The sequence below is a fragment of the Triplophysa dalaica genome, chromosome 8, assembly GCF_015846415.1.
Source record: "Triplophysa dalaica isolate WHDGS20190420 chromosome 8, ASM1584641v1, whole genome shotgun sequence".
Lineage (NCBI taxonomy): Eukaryota > Metazoa > Chordata > Actinopteri > Cypriniformes > Nemacheilidae > Triplophysa > Triplophysa dalaica.
In genome coordinates, this window is record NC_079549.1 from 23,530,882 (window position 1) to 23,552,913 (window position 22,032).

General features: G+C 38.5%; 2 protein-coding genes across 3 annotated transcripts in view; one reads left to right on the forward strand and one right to left on the reverse strand.

The window, feature by feature from the left end:
- Nucleotides 1-805: 805 nt before the first annotated feature.
- Nucleotides 806-14,973, forward strand: galnt3 (UDP-N-acetyl-alpha-D-galactosamine:polypeptide N-acetylgalactosaminyltransferase 3 (GalNAc-T3)). Its single transcript, XM_056755201.1, has 11 exons — nt 806-944; nt 1,698-2,299; nt 4,078-4,250; nt 5,656-5,805; nt 8,371-8,605; nt 8,880-8,997; nt 10,518-10,718; nt 11,501-11,632; nt 11,800-11,901; nt 12,480-12,632; nt 13,875-14,973. The coding sequence occupies exons 2-11, from the start codon at nt 1,797-1,799 to the stop codon at nt 13,986-13,988; spliced, it is 1,881 nt and encodes a 626-aa protein (XP_056611179.1). The 5' UTR covers nt 806-944; nt 1,698-1,796; the 3' UTR covers nt 13,989-14,973.
- Nucleotides 14,974-15,126: 153 nt separating this feature from the next.
- The window catches only part of csrnp3 (cysteine-serine-rich nuclear protein 3), a 38,347-nt gene continuing 31,441 nt past the window's right edge, over nt 15,127-22,032 (reverse strand). For both annotated transcript variants that reach the window (XM_056755199.1, XM_056755200.1), the window contains 2 exons: nt 21,196-21,492; nt 15,127-19,978 (listed from right to left, as the gene is read on the reverse strand). In XM_056755199.1, the coding sequence (XP_056611177.1) occupies nt 18,830-19,978; nt 21,196-21,492 (1,446 nt within the window). In that variant the 3' untranslated portion in view covers nt 15,127-18,829. The remainder of the gene's footprint in view (nt 19,979-21,195; nt 21,493-22,032) is intronic.

Consider the following 22,032-nt stretch of genomic DNA (forward strand, 5'->3'; position numbering starts at 1 on the left):
CGGTTGCATTGGTGGGATGTTATCTGGTGGGTGAGAACACAAACATAAAATCCGACTTGAATAAGGGCCAAAACACTTCATGAAGGCATTCTGTCATCGCGTTTAATGTTTTTTGAAGAGAAGGATGTCATTTAAATGATTCCTGTATGTTACCGAAACGCGTTCTGATGCGCGCGTTCCTGCGCTGCGCGTCTCCCGGCAACATCCTCGCGGAGCGGATGCCCGTAATAATCCTGTTACTTTGATATCAGCCAAACTAATCAAACTCTGTCACTTTCTAGAAACTAAAATGCTTGTGTTGTTATGTACGGAAGTATACATCGTTCTTTGAAACGGTAATAATGTCAAACTTCATTCAGTTTGTAACATTATCAAACATCCTTTGGCGATGTTGAACAAATTTAAATCACACATCACGTGATCAATACCAGCCATAAAGTCAATATTTACTGGCCATGTTTTCTCACCAAATATTGGAGGATGAGCATCAATATAAATATTAATACGGTTATTTGAACAATATATTTATGCTCTAGAACTTGTCGTATAACTTTTTTTAATAAATAAATACCTTAGGAATCTTAAAGCGTCAATATGAAGATTCCTGCAATTTACATGTGTGGATCAGCCACATTTTTCAAATGCTCCTCGCCCACGTTGCTTGACGCGCCCACCAATGAATGGAGGTCCGATGTGGCGTTTACGCACGCGTTACGCACGCCCCGCCCTTTTCCTGACAGAAACGCACCTGGCGCCACACACGCCCCGCCCTCCGCCGTCACTCTTCCTGTGAGAAACGCACCTGGCTCGAGCGACACGGAAGTCCGGCTGTGATTATTCCACATTGACGCCGCTGCCGGAGACACACGGAGACGGCGGGTCGGCTTTGGGACGGTCCTTGTGAGCCTCGAAATATGTATTTGCGTGATTGACAAGCGCCGGCGGTATGTTATATACTTTGATTTAAAATCTGAGAGAGAAACACGTTCTTTAGGTGTTTTGTGAGTTCATTCGTTTTGTAGACATCCGTATGATTAACGTTGCAATGCTTACGTGGATGAAAATGACATCACGCACGTTTATGAGGCGCATCATGAATTCGTTTAAGAGTGTTTGAACTAGTGTTATGATAAAGTTAAGTGTACTGTTTTAGTTAAGTTTAGTCTACTGTATATTAATCCCTTGTGAAAATGAACAGTGACTATAATTTAACCAGGACATTTTATAGATGACTTTATTCAGTCTTTTTTATTTTTGTTACTAATGTTTTTTTTATTCTCCTTCTTAATATCTTATACTTTTTGTTATTTTTGCATCTATCATGAAAGTTAATGGTGAGTCGATGTAATAACTGACATTTAAAAACACACCGAACGTTTGAAATGAATACTTTCCATTGGTTAAAAGGACCAATTATCATTTGGAACTGTAGAAATTCACTCCAAGTGGATGTTTTTGAAGAAATTAAGTTCACAAAATGACTTCTCTCATGCGATGAATGATTTCCCAGCTACCTAAACTGGGCTTAAATATCAAAGGAAATGTTTATGTTGGACGTTCAGCGCTGGAACTGAAGTTCAAAGCGTCTCCTTCCTCAAACCAGTTGTCAGTGTTTGTCCGTAAAAATGTTCGCGGTGGCTCGGGTTGTGTTCCTTTGTGTGCGTGTCTGTTCGTCATCACCTCCGTCTCATTCACAGGTTTGACAGCCCGCGATGTTACGCGCAGGGTGTGTGCCAGGTGAAGTTTTGTTCTAGAGACTCTGAGCGCCGGCCTCCGTTCAGCCCCGCCGCAAAAGAATGAAATTTCTCCGCAGGTTCCTGCGCAGGCGGCTGCACCCGTGGAAGCTCGCCATCGTGGCCTTTGTGTTCGTGACGTTCCTGTTTCTGATGCAGAGAGAAGTGGTCAGTCACAACCCGCAGGAGGATCCTTGGCTCAAGGACATCGTGGGCAAACGGGACGCCGTCATCGGGATGGTGATGGGAGCCGTGAATAACTTCCGGGACGCTATGCCAAAGATGCAGATCAAAGCTCCCGTGAGACAGCAGCAGCAGGGAAATGAAGGCGGCCTGGTCTGTTTACCTGGACACTACACGGCCGCCGAGCTCCGTCCGGTTCTGGAAAGACCCCCGCAGAACCCCAGTCAGCCGGGGGCTTCTGGGAAGTCTTTTAACACTGACAACTTGAGTCCAGAGGACCAGAAGGAGAAGGAGAGAGGCGATGAGAAGCATTGCTTTAATTTGTACGCCAGCGATCGGATCTCGCTCAGCAGGGACCTGGGACCCGACACGAGACCTCCGGAGTATGTATCGTGTGTTTGCTTTGCTCACCTGATGCTGATGTTTTTCACCTCGACAAATATCACAGTGTTTGTCTTTAAGTTTATAGCAGCTTTTTATTGGGTGAAAGGTTGGGCAGGTCTCATGTCAGCTGCTTTGGAGATGTCAAGGGCCTCGCCTCTAAAAATCATGTTGTATGAGGGCATATTTTTTGTTAGTGAGGTTCTTCACATACTGATAAAGTTTCACAGTGAATCTTCTGAGGTGTGCAGAAAAATGTCAATCCAAACTTTTCCGAAACACGCCGACACATTTAAGATCGCAATAGGAACATTTCTAGATCTTGAACATTTGTCTGTTTGAAACCAGATTTCTTCTGTTCGTCTGTTGCGCTCTTGTGAAGTTTTGTCCTCAGACATCTTATCTAAACATGTCTCCACAGCTATTGAGATAAATTAGAGACTCAGAGAAAGGTTTTTCTTCAGTTAAACACATCTGTTCTTGCCCTTATTATTATATGAAGTGATGTGTAGCACAGTTCATTGCTTTAACAACACAATCTCATTCATGCGTATCAGTATGATCTTCTTTTGAGCCGGTGACGTTCGATTTTGGGGTGGGGCTTCATTTTTGCTTTTATCTAATAATCACATCGCCGGTGTCCTTCGGAAACCTCGTATCTCCATATTTTGTGATTTTTTTTTTTTCATAAAACATCATTTTTAGACACGCCAATGGGTTTTGCAAATATCTAGACAGTAAAAGTGCTTGTCAACTTTGGCAGTGTTTCATTTCTTGAAAAACACATCCGAGGACATCCGAAGTTTCAGAGGGACATTGACGATTTGTGTGCTTCAGTTATGATTTCCTGTGAGATCAGACTGGTCATTTATCAAAAATAACTAAAGTATAAAGATTTTTTTGGATGGAAGGTGTAGGTGAGGAGTAGTATGTAAAATAAACATTTATTCAAGATAAAATGTGTCACCTATTTTGGTTGAAAGTAAATCAACCAATAAATCAATAAATCAATCTCACCCTTATTTACAACAGTAATCTTATAATAATGACTTGAACCGTCGGGTTGGATTTTGTGCGAAATTGGTGGTGTCATTTGACTTTAACACAAGTAAAGAAGGACGTAAAGTAACCTGCAATTCTGTGTTTCAAACAGAGATGATGAAGATAAACACATTTCAGATAGAAGCTGAACTATTAATTATAAAGAGTTCATTTGCCAAAACATTCAATTTTATGAATCATGTTTTTCGGCATTCGGATGCATGTGATTTATGAAAGTGAATGTAAAAAAATTTCTTGTTGCATATGAACTCTTTCAAATATTACGTTATCATTCCGACATCTGTTGTTGCCAGTTAGATTACAAATGTTCAATATGTGCAAGAACTAAAAGAAGAACCATTGCAGGCAAGAACAGGGTCCTGTGACCGAGGGATTTATTATAGTCCTCTATGGTATAAACTTCACACTGAGACCAGGTGGGGGGCGGCCACTCATAAAACTTTTCTGGAGTAAAGGCCAAAGACCAAATAAACTCAAAATCAGTGAAATCGTCATTATTTTATACTTTCATTGAAAACCCCAAAATTCGGTACGCTTTTAAACAAAAGGTGCATGATGTTACTACTGTACAGAAGAACCTGGCTGAATTGTTCCATAAAGAACACCTGAAGATCCAAAGAACCTTTACTTTTTCTAGGTTTTTCAGGATATAAAATAGATCTATAATAATGTATATATCGCTAACCCCTTCTATGTATCCATTTGTCCTTTTTCACAGATGCATAGAGCAGACGTTCAAGCGCTGTCCGGCCCTCCCGACCACGAGTGTGATCATCGTTTTTCATAATGAAGCGTGGAGCACGTTACTGCGCACTGTCTACAGCGTCCTGCACACCTCCCCTGCGCTCCTGCTGAGGGAGATCATCCTGGTGGATGACGCCAGCGTAGACGGTAAATACCCCTCTGTGCGCTTTAATGGGTGTCCGGTTCCAGCCGGGCAACCCGTCCCGCAGAATTCCTCGTGAAAAGGTTACTACAGGAAGCAGAAGTGTTTGTGAATGTTCTCTGAGGGGTTCTGACGGGGTTTGGGGGGCTGTCAGTGGACTCTTAGAAACTTGACCTCTGACAGCCGAGGAGGAGAAAGAAAGGATGAGAAATGACGGAAGGAGACAACTGCTTGAAATACAAGAACCAGAATATCTGTTTGACTTCAAGTTTAACATCCAACATGGTACCACATGTGTTTAATAGTAATTAAGTATTTTTAATCGCTAATTAAATTAACATTTTTAGAGTCGACAGACTCATTTCTGGTCGTATAATGCTATCGAGTTGTTTTGGATTAACGAAGTGCTCTGCAATGTAAAGATGATCTGTCATATCACTGATGTATTACTTTCTTCTTTTTTATAAAAAGAAATCCTCCTTATCCTGACACAGTATTATTCAGCCGGAAATTAGTCTGTTGTCCCAAAAGCTCACCGGCGCCATCTTGTGTGACTAGCGAATTATATTTAGGTTCTGAATTACTTTGTGAATCATCAAATTAAAGAGAGAGTTCAAGCAAAAATTCGAGCCATCCTCGTGTCATTTCAAACCTGAATGACTTTCTTTCTTCTGTAGAACACACAAGAAAATATTTTAAAGAGTGTTGATAGCCAAACAACTCTGAACCCCATTGACTTCCATTGCATGGACACAAAACAACCGACACATTTCTCTAAATATCATCTTTCGTGTTCAACAAAAGAAAGTCAGATACAGATTTTGAATGAAATGTGCGTGAATAAAAGTCCAAGATGAATGAAGTTTTGGGTGACCTGTCCCTTTTTATTATACCCTGACTGTTTTTTGGTCCCAGTTGTTAAACACCTGGTTTGCGGTTATTGAACGATTTGGCGGTCCCGGACTGACTGACCTTTCCATGCTGGCGTCTCGCCATGTGAGAAATGGAAGCTAGAGAATTGGCTCTTTCTCATTCTGTCCTCTTTTAATTACACTCTCTCGTGTGGTTTCAGTTTCTGCTGAGAGAGACCAGCATGCTGTGTGTTCAGTCAGAATCAAAGCCAAAACTTTTAGTACATCGTACTGTGAGGTTTGGACTCCTTTCAGCTGCCTTCTGTTATTCTTTTAAAAGAAAATAACTCCAATAATGTCATATCAAGTATCGCATTATAAATTTGGTGAACCTATTTTCAAACTGTGGTTTGCCAGCCTAAAATATTATAGACACCGAGGCCTCATTAGCGGCTGTTTTATGTGAGCTCCCGTCCGCCATATTGGAAAGGTCAAAGTTGGCCTGCAAGCAGTCAAGAGCAAGTTGATTTTTCTGTTCTGACCTTTCTGTTTCTCGCAGATCGACTGAAGGACGAACTGGACGAGTACCTGAAAAAGTTGAACATCGTCCGTGTGGTCCGTCAGCTTGAGAGGAAAGGTCTGATCACGGCTCGACTCCTCGGGGCGTCGGTGGCTACGGGAGACACGCTCACCTTTTTGGACGCCCACTGTGAGTCAAGCTCTGAGTCATCTTCTCTAACGTCACATGAATGTCCCTGTGACTGCCGGCTAATAAAAACACGCCTGTGGTCAGTCAGAGCTCTTCTCTGCTGGAAAGAATGTGTTGCTTTTAATTCTGTCTGAGTTTATGCATGTTAAAGATTCACGGTGGGGTTTTGTGGGCATGTTTGCGGAGTCCATTTCAGAACACAGTTGTATTTACTGCAGTGCTTGTATTTACATTCTGGTTTGGATTTGAGTTTTGAAAAACCCCAGAGTAACTCATTGAATGTAATAATTCAGCGCAAACTGTTTTCCCTTTCAGATTTAGTTTTGAAAAGGAATTCGGCCTGAGGTGCGCTGTCTGGTTTCGTAAACTTTGCATATTTATGAGCGAAGTTACTTGTTGCATTATTAATCACGCTTCGATTAAGTTTATTTTAGCCCCAATGAGAAAAGATGCAAAAACTGTTTTGTTTCCTGCTATTTCTGTCTTGTTTTCCTGTACAAACAATCCTTAAAATAATTCTAAATCGAGATCCGTTTGCCTGAGAAGCTTCTTTCAGTGGGATGAGAAATATCAACTCAATTTTAAAGAACAGAAATGGCGTAAACTCACGTAATTCTGATCATTTATTTCAATAAATAAAAAAAATAGGACGACTCAATGTTTTAAGAAATGTTTCTTGTCTAATCTTGACCTAGGAAGGTTTAGATATTTGGATAGGAAAACAAGATTATTTTGCAGTATAACCACTTTTTTATTGGCCCTGTCAAAAAATTTACTGGCCCCACCACAACAAGAAGTAACACATAAGTAATATTGTATAGTCGTTTATTGATTTTTTTTTACCTATGAAATCTTAATAATTAAGGTTATAATACCATCAAAACCATTAAACTAAATCACAGAAACTCCAAATGTTTTTAGATAACTAATCAGTAAGTGATAAAATAAGAACAAGTAATCTAATATGTGCATTAGCACAAATAGATGTAATAAACCAAATATACAAAGAAAAATAATCAGTGCTTTTCAGGTGTTTCATGTTGGTCTAAGTAAGGGATAATGTACACACTGTAAAAAACCCGTAAAAATACCTGGAATTTTTCTGTAAACTGGAAGAACTGAAACATACCGTAAAATATATATATTTCTGTTAAATTATAGAAAACAAGGATATATATTAAATAGTTTTCCACATTTTTCTTGTTAATGTGTAGATTCATTTTGAAATTTTATAGTTTTTAACCGTATTTCAAAAATATACTGAAAAGAAAATTCTGCCAGCTGTGGAACAGCTGGGGCGCCAGAAATAAACTGTAAATGAATATTTCCCTGTAAAATAACACGGTTCTCATGTTTTTCTTGTAAATTTGCAATCTTATGTAATTTTACTGTTTTTGACCGTATTTAAAAAAATCTGTAAAAACCTTAACATTCTGCTTTTTTAGATTTCACGTGGAAAATCTGTAAAAAAAGAACAGAAACTCTTATATAAATTATTTTATTTACTTATAAATTAAAAAAAAAATGTGTATTGACAGAAATAAGTCCTGACAGTGGGGTCAGTCTTGTATCACACTGAATGGGCTTATTTTGCGATAACAGCCGGCTGTTTGTACATTATCCCACTTATTACACGGCTACTTGCCACATGAGAATAAACTGGACATTAAATGTGAGTTTGAAATATTTTGTTAGCTAATTTTTACCGAATGCAGACCTTCCGCGAGGAAAAGCCGCTTACTTTCAGGTTTAAGGCAAGAAACTACGTTCAAATGTCCCTAACAGTCAATTTGGTTTAATCATTTAATAACATATATGACATAATATTTACCAAAGACATTTTTATATTTAACTTCTCAAAAAACCTGTCAAAATGATTGGTTAGATTCCGGGTTACCGTGTGTTATTAGTTTTGAGTGGTTAACTAGGAATAACAAACAAGCAAATGTCCCGACTGGCCAATCAGAATCAAGCATTCCAAAGAGCCTTGTAATAATAGTAGTTATCAGGTAAAAAATGAAATGATGTGAAATGACACTTTGGTTTTCACTGTATAAATAACATTTAGATTAAACCTTGATAAAGTTATAGTTTAACCAGTAGCAGTGAATATTTTTGGTCTTCATCCTTTGTTGTCTGATGAAAATTAAAATGAAGTGTGTTTAAATAGGCAAAGCAACATGCAAATGACCGCCGTTTGTGATGATACAGCACTGGGTCTCCCATGCTGGCCCCGGACTTATTGTTGAGCGCTGCACAAGATCATACTTTGACTACGTTGATATTCTTTTGATGTTTCTTCACTTTGAATGCAGCCCTGACTGTTCTTGTTACTCATACTTCTTTTTTATTTTCTTGCAGCTTTGCTCAGAATTCAATTGAAAAGACTTCCATAATATCAAATTTAGAACCGTTGCACCCGAGACACAGCATGTCTTACTAAATATAGCAAATTTGACCATTCCTAGTAACTCTTAATAAGATTCTATTTGGTTTTAGTGTTAAAGTTTAACAAGAGAATAAAAGAGTGTGTGCCTGTAAATGAGTGATGTGTGTGTTTTCCAGGCGAGTGTTTTCACGGATGGCTGGAGCCTCTGTTGGCCCGGATAGCAGAGAACTCAACAGCCGTGGTGAGTCCTGACATCACCACCATTGACCTGAACACCTTTGAGTTCATGAAACCCTCGCCGTACGGACAAAACCACAACCGTGGGAATTTCGACTGGGCCTTGTCCTTCGGCTGGGAAGCACTTCCGGCTCACGAGAAACAGAGGCGCAAAGATGAGACCTACCCCATTAAGTAAGAAAAAGCTTGACACACAAAAATACACGTGATCTTTCATGCCCGTATAAAACCGTGAAGCTTTTTACAATACAATAACAATATATGACTGAAGCAGATCTGCTGTTTTAATTAAATGCTTTGACTGCGAAAGTAAATGAACTTTATAACACTCAGAACTTCATTAGATTTCATTGTTGGGTTTCTATTTAATGTCTTTTCCCACGCAGTCTAATGGAAAAACATTAAAAGCAGAGGAATGTTTACAATGTAATCACGTTTGTCCTCGCAGGACTCCCACTTTTGCAGGCGGCTTGTTTGCCATTTCAAGAGATTACTTCTACCACATCGGAAGCTATGACGAAGAAATGGAGATTTGGGGAGGAGAAAATATTGAAATGTCCTTCAGGGTGAGACAGTAGGCACACGCGCAACGCACACACACACACGCACGCACACACACGCACACACACGCACACACTGCACACACGCACACACGCACATTCTTCCCACATGTACATCTGAACAAATAAATAAATGCTAACAAATATACAGTTTATGTTAGAAAGAAAATATTTTGAGTCAAGAACAAGCACTTAAAGTCCCAATGAAAAAAATCATGAAATTGCAGCGTTTATTGTAAATAGTTTAGCAAAGTGGTCCATTTTCTTTCATTTCATTTTCTGGTTCAAAATTCATGCACCCTCATAATCTTAAATTAAAATCTAAAAATGCACTTCCGCCCTGAAATGACGATCCATCTCAAATGACCTAAACTAGACGGCTTGGGCGGAGCATCCGTTAACTCCTCCCCTTCAACTGTCAGTCTGCTGCTAGTTTCATTTCAAAATTCAGCAGCTGTTTTTATACATCTAATCAATTTGCAGTTAAAAATGCAAGCCACGCCCACTTACTATCTCCTTCGACATTAGTTTTCACATGGAAATGCATCACAATACGGAATTAAAAATGATCACAAGTTTCAGGTTCACGAGGACTTTAATTCAAAAATCAAAATATATACATTTAGTTATTATACTAATTTTGCCTTGTTGCAAAGCTGCTTTGTAAAAAAACACTGCAGAACAAAAAGTAGAGAAAAATATGGAAAAATTTTATAATACAAATAATTGTATTATTATCATTTATTGTAACAATTATGTAAGAGATAATGTACACGCAACCAGTTGTTATCACAAGAATTAACCCTGACAGTATGTACAGTACGTGATCCCACTTATTATTGCAAGGCTATTTACTTCATAATAATGTTATTAAACATTGGTATGTAAATTTAGATTATTTCATTAGCTAATATTTAACAAATGCAGATCTTCTACAAGTAAAACCTGTTTACTTTCAGTTTTAATGTAAAAGACACAATTTACAAATGCAATTAACAGGGAATTTGGTTTAATCATTTGTAAATGTAATGTCATATATGTACATGATGTAAACACATATTTTTTTTGTGTAATATTAAACTGTGTCTGTCAAAATGATTTGTAGCATCCGGGTTACCTGTGTGATTAGTTTTGAGCGGTTGTTATTTGGAAATATCATACCTTGAAATGGCGCGATAGGCCAATCAGAATCAAGCATTTCAGAGCGACGTGTGAAAAAATCGTATAACATTATTCTATAATATAAATGATATATTTTTAAGAAATCGTAAATATTAGAAACATACATTTACATTGTAAACAGTTTATATTTTGTTATATATATTTGTTATTTATGGTGCTATTAAGCAAGTACGTGTGTCAAATGTTCTGTAAAATGTTGATCTTATTTTAAGATGTTTGCAGAGTTATTTGTGCTGAAATACAAGAGGAATACTGATTTCAAAACCCAGTTTTGTGTGATGACTGAAACAAGTTGTTTTCTCTCTCATATTCATATTGTCCTGATGTTTTCTCATTGTTTATAGGTGTGGCAGTGCGGCGGGCAGCTGGAAATCCTTCCCTGTTCTGTCGTCGGTCACGTGTTTCGCACGAAGAGTCCACACACCTTCCCCAAAGGCACACAGGTAATCGCTCGAAATCAGGTGCGACTGGCTGAGGTGTGGATGGACGATTATAAAGAAATCTTCTACAGGAGAAACCAGCAGGCTGCAGACATCGCCAAAGAGGTGAAGATGAGCATTTACACACCTGGACACAAGACTGAAAGCACTTTCTTCATCTTATACTTTCAGTTCTATCATCTTCATTTATACCTTAAAGGGGTACTTCACCCAAAAATGAAAATTGTGTCATCATTTACTCACCTTCGAGTTGTTCCCAAGCTGCATTAATTTTTTTTTTTTTTTTAGAAAGATATTTGAAAGAATGCTTCTAACCAGACCGATTTTTCCCCCCATTGACTCCCATACAATGAAAATAAAATACAATGGTAGTCAAAAGTGCCCCAGAAGTGTTTGCTGTCCTACATTCTTCCAAATATCTTATTTTGGGTTCAACATAACAATAAAATTAAGATTTTCCTACTACAGGAGTCAATGGGGGGCAAGAACTGTTTGTTTATAAGCATTCTTCCAAATATCTTTCTCCGTGTTCATCAGAACAAAGAAATTTATACAGATTTGGAAGAACTCAAAGGTGAGACAATGATGACAGAATTTTCATTTTTGGGTGAAGTATCACTTTAATTGTATTTTTTGTACAATGCAGTTATTTACGCTCTTGAGTTTTATAAATAACCTTAACTAAAGTTGGACTAAAAGCCTCTTCACAAAGCAATGTGATGCTTCTTTCCAACCTAAAGCACAGAAATCCAGAGACCTTCTGCTGTTAAATAACCACAGACAGACAGACAGATTTAAAGCCATGCCTCAGACAGCCTGTGGGACGTCTTGTGATGAGATTCAAAGATGGTTTCTGTAATGAAGCTTGTCTCTCTCTCTCATTACAGCACTCATATGGAGACATCGCTAAGCGTGCAGCTCTCAGAGAAAAGCTCCAGTGTAAGAATTTTTCCTGGTTTTTGAAGAACGTCTATCCAGAGGTTTTCTTGCCTGATCTCAATCCCCTTCATTTCGGCGCGGTGAGTTTGTGTGTGTTTTAGGATTTCTCTCTCTCACCGCAGCGTGTTGTGATATCCCACCATGCTGTAGATGCTAGTGAAAACACGACTCTGTGTTTAAACAGCTTTCATGTTACGACACAACAATCCGTTTCACTTCCTCTCTTCCCTTCTCTCTCTCTCTTCAGATAAAGAATATCGGTAAGGATGGATGTCTGGACGCTGGGGAGAATAACGATGGAGGAAAGTCTCTGATCATGTATCCCTGCCACGGGATGGGAGGAAACCAGGTACAGGAACAGTGTGTTCTCTACATGAGTAGAAATGAGTCAGAAACATATTTAGATGAAGTGAAGGTCTCCCGTGTTTAATCTGTAGACGTGCATTGACTGTACAGAGGAACAATATGGTTGGGATCACTTTTTCCCCACTGGTGGACCATTAAACATTGACAGTCAATCAAAATCCATTGCGCTTTTAAGACGAATCACGCGAGGTTTGAAAAGATTGGCGACACAATTCACCGTCCGCCTTCAAACAACAGTTCCGGCATAGCAACGTCTCATTATGTGTTTCACTAAAGAATGAAAATTAAAACAAGGTCAGTGCGACATGAGGGAGTACATCATCTCAGAATTCTCATTAAGGGTGAGCTGCTCCTTTCAGGCGGCGTTCACACTACTGTGTTTTGGTTTAAAAACGCAGAGCTTTTGCTACAGTCACGCCTGCCCGCCACACTGATCCGGCCTTATCGACCCTCCAAAACAGAGACTGAAAGATGCTTATCAGCTGCACCCAAGATTATCCAGGCTAATATCTCTATATAAATGTGTTTGACGTGTTGCATCTCTTTTTCTCTGATCTACAGTATTTTGAGTTTTCAACCCATCATGAGATCAGACACAACATTCAGAAGGAACTCTGTCTGCACGCGGTCGAAGGAGTCGCCAAATTAGAGGAATGTCAGTATAAAGGACACGACAGTAAGACAGGACCACAGCAGAAATGGGAGATAAGAAAGGTAGAACGACATTTTAAAGGCTCTCTCTATCTCTATCTCTCTCTGTCTTAAACACAAATCAAGTTTAAGGTTTATAGACGGTTTCATCTCCACAACATAAACAAACGTTACTGCTCATGCGCACTTCTGTGGAACCGACAGAACTTCAAGAACACATTCACAAACAATAGAGCTCCTCTAGATGATTTTTAATAACAATCAACAGAAACAGAAAAGAACCGTTACTTGGCTAAACTTGTCTCTCCAATAGTTTGACTTTAGCCTGTGATACCAAGCTCAACCACTAGATGTCAGATAGAGTGTTCCATACGCTTTCGGCAAAACTACAGGACCCATTCAACAAATAGTTTAATTAAATTAACATAAAATTCAGCAAATAGTTTATTAAATACAATTATTATACAGTAAAATAATGATACAAATTAATATTAAGTTAAATCAAATATAAATAGTTATATTATTAGACACCGGAAGTTAACTGGGGGTCAGGCACGGGCGTCTGATGAAACGGTCAATTGGCATGATTGTGTTTAGTTGCATTATTACAGAACCATTATAAAAGGAAATCAACAATATCTTTATTCAAAAAAATCAAGTCTTAAGTTACCGGGGACATTGGTAAAAGAAATTGTTCTTTTATGGCAAAAATCGTTAGGACATTTATTAAAGAAAATGTTCCACAAAGATATTTTGCATATTTCCTACCGTAAATATATCAAAACTTTATTTTTGTGAGTGGATGCAGCAAAATCGCAAACAAAAATGGCCAGAAACACGCCAACAGAGAATTACACGCTCAAATTTGGTATCTGTAAAGTTTAGAATCTCAGTTTTCATTTAAAAGTGTTTATCAATATAGAAATGGACAAATAATAAGAAATATCTTGTTTTAAAAACTTAATTTGTCATATTTTAAATGATTAGACGCCCCCTTGGAAGTCAGCTGTGGCCCCCCTGTGGGCCACTCCCCCCCGTCTAGAACTGCTGGTCTAGATTTGTAGCTAACCAGATTTGTGGAACAGGTCTTTTGAGTTTTGCCCGTGTAAACTTGAAACTTTATGTTTTGGTTGGACTAATCGAAAGCATATTTTCAAGAACAAAGGCGAGGAGAGGAAACAATCTCCAGCTTCAGTCTTAGTGCCTGTGTGTTTGTCTAACACTTGCTAATGTTTGCTTTTGTGATTTGGCTGAACTGTACAGTGCTGATAGATCCCACTTGTGTTCTTTTATTCCTTTCTGCAGGATCAGCTTCTTTATAACAAGGCCTCACAAAAGTGCCTGACAGCTCTTCATGAGAATCCATCTCTCGTGCCCTGCAATCCAGCCGACAGATTCCAGCTCTGGGTCTTTATCTGAACGGAGGGATCGCTCGTAAACACAGGGTCCAAAATCCACTGCTCATTTTAAAAAAAATCTGAGGGAAATATTTATTACCGGCCAAGAAATTTTATTTGCTTTATTTAAAACGTAAATAAGGCGACCAAATTATATTTTTTATGGTTTTGTTCTTCATATTAAGTTTGATGTGAAGAACATATTTTACACAGAATATTTTGCCACGTTTTGGAGACGGACAAAAAACCTTTGTAAAAAGCTTATGAACGTCTGATGCTAAAATAGCCATTGAGGAATTTTGTTAGATCAGCAAAATTTGTATAATAATTTTACTTTTTACATATAGAAGTTTTTAAAGCCAAACTCTGTTTTTAGTGTTCATTGTTGGACCCTGCACAGACAGGACACACTGCACAGTTATGAGCTTGAGATATGATTTTAATTTATTTTTGTACGTGGAAAATATTGCTGTTGGAAAGTTGGAATATCTCTAAAGGACCAAAAAGCACAAGACATTCCAGGAGAAAAGTGCCAATGCATCTTCGGACTGGGCACTCAGAAACGTGCAGTAAAGTGAAGTCATTTTTTACTTTTCTCTATGTTGTTCTGTCCGTTTCGTCCTTTTCTTTTTCAGTATGCATATGTCTGAAAGACCCGTGTCTTAGAACGATTGTTTTTTTTACGTTGACTTGAATCTTTCAACCACACCGGTGCTAAATATCAAGTGCGTTTCTCAATGTGAGATGCGCGTGATGGACGTCTAAAAAAAGCAGAGGCCTTATCTTCTTCAAAGAATCATGTTATGCAACATGAAGAGTTTACAACACCAAAGACATCTTGAAAGTATTTGTTTTATATTCCCTCTTTAAAAAGTGGATTTTGTGTCTTTCTTTGTGCATTCTGATGTGAGACGGGTCATTCCGGTTATGCGGTACTTTATAATCTGTAAATAACAAAATAATAATAATATTCATGTGTAGTAATTAAAGAAAGCATAAAATATAAATATCTTATGTTGTTAGTCTAACCATCTTTTTAAGATTTTTTTTTTTTTGAATAAGCCAACAGTCAAATTTTTATTTTGTTTATTTTTTTGACCATTGATCGCTCAGAACAGGGTATTAGGGAGGCAGAGAGAGAGAGAGACAGAGAGCGCGAGCGCGAGAGAGAGAGTTTGTAACCACTGAGGCTCTTAATGCAAAATGATCAACAGGTGCAGAATTATTCACAATATTATTATATGTTTATTGTTTAGCTTTAATATTTATGTAGATAATAATAATTTTTATTATCCGATTATTTTCAATGCAGTTATATTATGACACCCCTAATTGTAATTTTTGGTTAAATGTTTTTGGGAGTAATACGTGCCACTCAAAACTTGAATTAACTTTTTTTTAATTAAATTCTCAGAGAAAGATATTTGACATATTTGTAAAACATATTTCAATGTACTGCATATGGGGAATGGCCCTATTTACGAACTCCTTCTTTGTTTAGGAAACAAACTGTGGGATTTTCTTTATTATTATTATTTTATGACTGTTGTTTCTGTTTGATCTTTATGTAAATGTTGATATGGTGTTGAGTTGCTTGAATATTTGATAAGAATGAACATGTGATCATATTCTGTGACATGTGACCCTCATACAGTCAATGTCACAGAATGGCAGAAGGGGGCGCTGTTCTACAGGTATTTGTGCTCCGAACATTTGCACAGTTCACCCACACATAAACAAATCCATTTATTGACCCTCATTTAAAACCTGTATTGAACTATTTCTTCTGTGCAACACAAAAAAAGATATTTTGAGAAATGTCTCTGTGTGTTCATACGATGGAAGTCAATGGGTTTCAGTGTTGTTTGCTTACTAACATTCTTCAAAATATCTTCTTTTGTGTTGTGGAGAAAAATAAAGTCATAGGGTGAGTAAATGATGACAGAATTTTTTATTTTATGTGAATGTCTCTATAATGCGATACAAAACAGCAGAAAAAGATCTCTTCTATTTAAATTGCAATCAAGTGTTTACATCTGTCAGAAATCACTGGTACGTTTCGTGAATTGAGGTTTTGTGGCATATTTTTGTAAAAGTTGTTACATTTTTAAAGGAGTGTGTTTCAGAGTCACAGTAAACTTACAAAGAGTTGGAAATTGCAGAAAGGTGTGCTTTTAATAATTTTGTTTCTATTTTTATGCCTATCTATCTTTTTTATGGAAAATATTGAGTGGTCTATAAAACTGTTAAACTTGAATCTCCTTTGCAAAGCTTCAAAAGCTTTGATTACACAACAAATAGCATCTTTAACAAAGAGAAGTTTTATTCAATACATACTGTTTAATTAACGAACAATAAATACACATATAATAGATCATTCATAGGAATACTTAAAACAGGAGAACTGTGATTCTAACTGGTAGCATGACATAAGGGTTCCTGTTCAACGCCTTACTGACATCACATTTGTACATTTCTGTTTTATATTCCGTACTTCATCTGAGACTGAGGTTTATCGTACCAGCAACGCGTATCGAGGTGAATCGGAGACAAATTTATTTCCTGCATCCAGAAAATGAATTTTAAAAGGCTAAACACACAGACTTTGCCTTCTCAGTATGTCAATCAATGCAAAAATGAATTACAAAATGAAGGCATTCTCTGTTGTGGAGTCATCGTTTCCTAAAGCCAAGGCAGTATTCCAATCACATCTTTCCTTTAAAACATTCAGCATTTCATTTTCTCTCCAGTTATTTTTCAGGCATCTTTAAAGGTGAAGCGTGTTATATCTGCGCTATCTTCCATTGCTTTATTTACAATCCCCTGGGATCGAACCCATAACGCAATGCTCTTACCACTGAGCTAGAGGAAAGCTTTTTGCATTTTGCAGTGTTATTGTGACAATATCAGTCTCTTCTTGCTCATTTTGAATCTCAAATGTCAAAGTGTTTTAATTTTGATTAAAGTGATTGAAAACAGTACTAATAGGAAAGTATATTAAGTAGTCATTAAATCTACAGTAAGTTACTGGCAACCTGCTGCAAAAACTACAGCAAACCCCTCAATGACAAAAAGATGTCTTTCATTTAAAATGAGTTAACGTTTATAGTTGCAATTTGCCCTGGAGCGGTTGAAAGTCTAGAAATATTGCAGAAATATTACACACTTCACCTTTAAGAATCAGATTATTTCTGTTACACATCATGAGGTACGCCGATGACATACAAAGGCATTTGATTGTCCTGTCTTGAGCTTGAGGGACATTATCAGTAGACAATGACTCTCTCTCTTTCAAGAGGATAAACAAACCGAAGGCTGCATCGTAATGTTTGCCTGTGCATTACAAAGAGCTTAATTTCTAAACCCGTCAGTGCTTTAAAAGAAACGCTCACCTTAAAATAAATTCTGAAGAATCTCATCTCATCCAAAACCAACATGCTGTTATTTTACTTTTTCCATTAGATGTTAATAGTAGTAATTAACTCTTATGGTCTTTTTCTTTTGTTTCTTCAACATGGCTGACTTGAGATCACATCTCTACTTGGGCAATGAATGTTATGTGAGCCACCAGAGTAAACTATTGCACTTAACAAATTCATCTTTTCAGTTTGTTTAGTCCGAGTATCATTCGTATGAGATGACTGAAGAATTGTAATATCTTGAGCAAACAAATGTCATGCCATAAAACATTTATTTTAGTATTAGTTCAGATTAAAAATCCTCCGCGAACTTTTACAAACCTAACATTAGTATTCCATTGTCGTATAGAATATTGATAATTGAAACACTTTTAAAAATCATGTTTGCCTGAAGGAAATGGAATGCTTCGATGGCAGCAACTCGACGCAAAGTGCATTTTGTCAGAAATCCCTGTATAATCCCAAAGACAATGCAAGACTTTCATAAAACAAAGACTTCTGAATTCACCATTGTTATCATCTTAATCTGGTTTACAAAGTTCTCTTAACTAACAAATCGTCTGCCGTTTCAAAGCAAATGCAGACAGATAATTTCCTTTTAGTATTGCAGAAAGAAATCACGTCTCCACCAAATCTAGAGACTTCACAAAATCATAAGATCAAAAGCTGTGTTTGGAAAAGCATACGACCCAAATTATTTTAAACTGCGTGCACAGTCTGTTTAAATTCAGTTTGTAAGAGTATTTCGTACGAAAAACGATAATATCCATTATGAAAACGTTTTCAGATAGCCCCGCCCCCTCAGTGCTCAACAGCGATCGGTTAAGTTTCCCGCGTAACATCAGCCAATGGAAAAGTGCAATAACGTTCAGAAAATGTATCCACAACTTAACATGATTTTGGTTTCGCAAGCAAAGGCAAATGAACAGCGCGTATTTCAAGAGCCGTTTTCATGCTTCCACAAACTCTTTCAGCGCATGATACATGTGTACGAAAACTCAACGTTATTATTTTCTCTTTTACGGCACATCGAACTCTTACGAAACCATAAACCAGCCCTGAAAGCTAAAAAAACATGCTGTTATCAAACATTTAGATATACACGTACTGGAACACGAACAGCAATTTTTACTTAGTTTCCCCCCCGCACAACTAACACAGATACATAGAAAAGTTCCTTTCACGTCTGAGTAAAACTAGAACTTTTGAAATCGCAAGAAACATTGCACGAGCCTCAGGCAGGGAACGTACTTTTTACGCAAGTATGCAGATGCAACGTCGTGGTCCCGTCGTTGACGCGCTTGCGCGGTGTATGTCCACGTCTAAAGCTTATACGATCTGATTTTACGGTTTATATAACATTTGTTCTCGCAAAGTCTGGGAAAAAATAAAAATGTACGGCTCCGTCCCCCCCAGCTTTAGACCGGATATTTGAAGGTCGATCTTAAACCGGGGTGGGCTCGGGGAAAGCATCCAGTAAAGCTGGTCCTTTCGTGTTGTCGGCTATTGAAACGTCCGGCAGATTGTGACCCATCTCCTTTGGCTGTTCAGCTACATAACAGTTCCCGTTGCTAGTGTAAGCATCCTGCGTGCTGTTGTTGTTGTTGTTTAGATAATTTTGGAGTTCCATCTGGCTCAGCTCTCCCGATTGGCTAACGAAGGTCCCTTTGGATTGGACGCTTTTATCCACCTCAGGAGTGCGGCAGCCAATCACGGCCGTGGATCCGTTAGCGTGCGCTGTGAAGTGGTGAGTGGAATATGGCTGTTCGCTTTGTTGGGTGTAGTCTGTGTATTGGTCAGAGGTCACATTAAAGGGACCCTGAGACATGACATTACTTGAGTCATTGACCCTGTCTTGATATGAGGTCGTGTCGCCTCCGTAAACCTCACTAGCTTGGTTAGCGTTTGCTAGCAGGGTGGGCGGAGTCACGTTTTTCATAGTATAGTACTCTGGGGTAGAGCTCATGAAGTAAGAATTGCCATTTGTTTGGTTTTCTGATGCAACTGTGTTCTCTGTGTAACACATCACAGGTGGGGGCGGAGCCTGTTTGCCGCATGTGGTCGCTGTCGACAACCCCGCCTCAAACTCTCCAGGCTTATCTTCGTCATCTTCGTCTTCCGAGTCGCTGTTCGCCAGACTCTGCGTGCTGGAGTCGGACAGACTACACAGACTGCTGCTCTCATCTTCATCTTCATTTTCGTCCTCTTCATCGTCGTCCTCCTCTTCTTCTTCCTCTTCCTCGTCTTCCTCTTCTTCATCGTCTTCCTCTTCTAGAGTGTCGTCCATGTCGGCGCCCGCCTGCAGGTGCATGATGGTGCTCGGCGGCACAGAATCTGGGATGGCGTATTCCAGCGCGTGCTGGCTCGTCGTCAGCGGACTGCAGTGAATGTTCGGGTCCCCATGGAAACCATTTCCGGTTGCCGTGGTGGCGGGGCCGGAAATCTGCTGCTGTTCACGGCTCTTTTCCAGTTCCAGCTTCATGATGGTGTGCAGAAAGTGAGTCCGAACGCGGATGGGGTTGAACTCGATCCGCCCGGCGGCGTTGCTGCAGCCTTCTTTGGTGCACCCGCATGGGAACGACATACGGTCCACCTGTTGACACACAAACAACAGTTTAGGACAGCTCTTCTTTACACGTGGGAACTTATGTATACAAGTAAATAAATAAAGTTTGATCCACATCCGCTCTCTAACATCTAAATTGGTTATATCTCCATTTTTCCATCTCGGTGACATCTTAATCGTCTCTGCTTGTTAATCTCTCTTGTACTATCTTTGACAGACTTTGCCTTAATATATTGTAAATAGAGGAAGGCAAAATCTGCCGCGTTATCAAGTTCTAACATCTTTTGATGGATACAAACAAGCTTTGTAGAAACTGTGCTAAACTTAAAAACAGCTTCTGAATATTTTGCACCCAAATGTCAAGAGAAGGATTTGAGAAATTGTAGATAAGGTCTAATTTTTAAAGGTTTAGCGACATCTAGGGGTGAGGCTGTAGATTGCAACCAATGGCTCACTCCACCCCTCCCATTTGAAGCCCTATGGCAGCTGACACAGGACAAACATGTTATCCTGTTTTTGCTTCTTTGCCAAAGGAGACAACATTTTGAGCAGTTTAACCATTCATGGCTACTGTAGAAACAAAATGATGAATTCTATGGCGAAGACGACCCGTGGTGTATGTAGATAGAAATAGATCATTCTAAGGTAATAAAACGTAACGATTCATTTTGTAAGGTCTTTATACACCTCCAGACACATCGTACAACAGATCCTCCAAAAAATTACACACTGCAGCTTTCAATATTTATTTTATATATTTCTTCATAATAGGAGCTTTTTGCTTGTATACCATGCTTACTTAAAGTGATAAAATAAAAATTATGTCATCATTTACTCACCCTCTTGTCATTCCAAACCTGTATGACTTCCACAGAACTCAAAAGAAGATATTTAGAAGAATGTTGTTAACTGGCCCCCATTCGCTTGCATTGGTTTTGTATGTGTCCATACAATAGAAGTGAATGGGGTCCAATGCTGTTCGGCTACTAACTTTCTTCAAAATATCTTCTTTTGTGTTCCACCGAGGAAAGAAAGTCATAAAGGTTTAAAATGACAAGAGGGTGAGTGAATGATGACAGAATTTTCATTTTTCATCACTTGTGTAAAAAGTAACAGTAAGTAAGTTTTGTGTTAGGCTACAGAAATTGTATTTTGAGAAGAATGCCAATAACACAACTGTTAAATGTCTTCTGCAAATGATTCAAACTGACGACAGTGTGATGATGTTTGTGTGTTTATGGCACCTGACACTTGATTCCAGCGAGGCTGCAGGTGCAGGTCTCCGGATCACAGAAGAGTCTACAGTCACAGCCGCAGTCTTCTCTGGAGACCCTGATGGCCCGCAGCTCGTGTTTCTCCTCCACGTCGATCTTCTTGACGCCGGAAGAGCGCAGAAGAGCGCGTCGCTTCTTAGTGGTCAGGGGCTGCAGGAAAAAGTATTCGTCCACCTCCGTGTTGTCAATGTCTAGATCATCATCAGAGATGTCATCCAGCGTGAGCGCGCTCGCCTCCTCTGACTCCACAGCGCCGTTCTTCGTCAACTGTACGTGACAAATGTGAAAAGTGCTTTTAGTTCATTATCAAACATATATAGTTCATGTCTAATATTATACTTATATTAAACAGCCTTGGCCACTATATAACAGAGTCCATCATAGAAATTGTAATGAATTTAATGGTTATAATGGGAATTGTATTGGTTTTAATAAAAACTATAATGATCTCTGGTAATGTGTTGGGTTCTAATTGTGGGATCCCTGCTGAAAAAAATCTATAGAAACCATTATAGAAGTTAAAATGGTTTTAATGGGATATGTATTTGTTTAATGAAAACTGTAATGGTTGTACTGGTATGCGATGGATTCTACTGGTGCGATGTTAAATCCTATTGGAATAATGCCCAAAAAATAATTTTGTAATGGTTTTAATGGAAAAAGGTAATGGTTCATAATGATAATTTAATGGAAACCGTTAGAATTTCTGTAATGGTATCTTTTGGGTTTCTAATGTTTTTTTCAGCAGGGTTGCTGGTGAACGGGAATAAAACCCAAAACATACCACATAAAGGGATTTCGTAATGG

What these genes read in the sequence shown, in the direction of transcription:
- galnt3 (XM_056755201.1), top strand. Translation starts at nt 1,797, where the DNA reads ATGAAATTTCTCCGCAGGTTCCTGCGCAGGCGGCTGCACCCGTGGAAG. An exon ending in ATCCCCTTCATTTCGGCGCG is followed by an intron (nt 11,633 to 11,799) that starts GTGAGTTTGTGT and finishes CTCTCTCTTCAG; the next exon opens with ATAAAGAATATCGGTAAGGA. An exon ending in ACGGGATGGGAGGAAACCAG is followed by an intron (nt 11,902 to 12,479) that starts GTACAGGAACAG and finishes TCTGATCTACAG; the next exon opens with TATTTTGAGTTTTCAACCCA.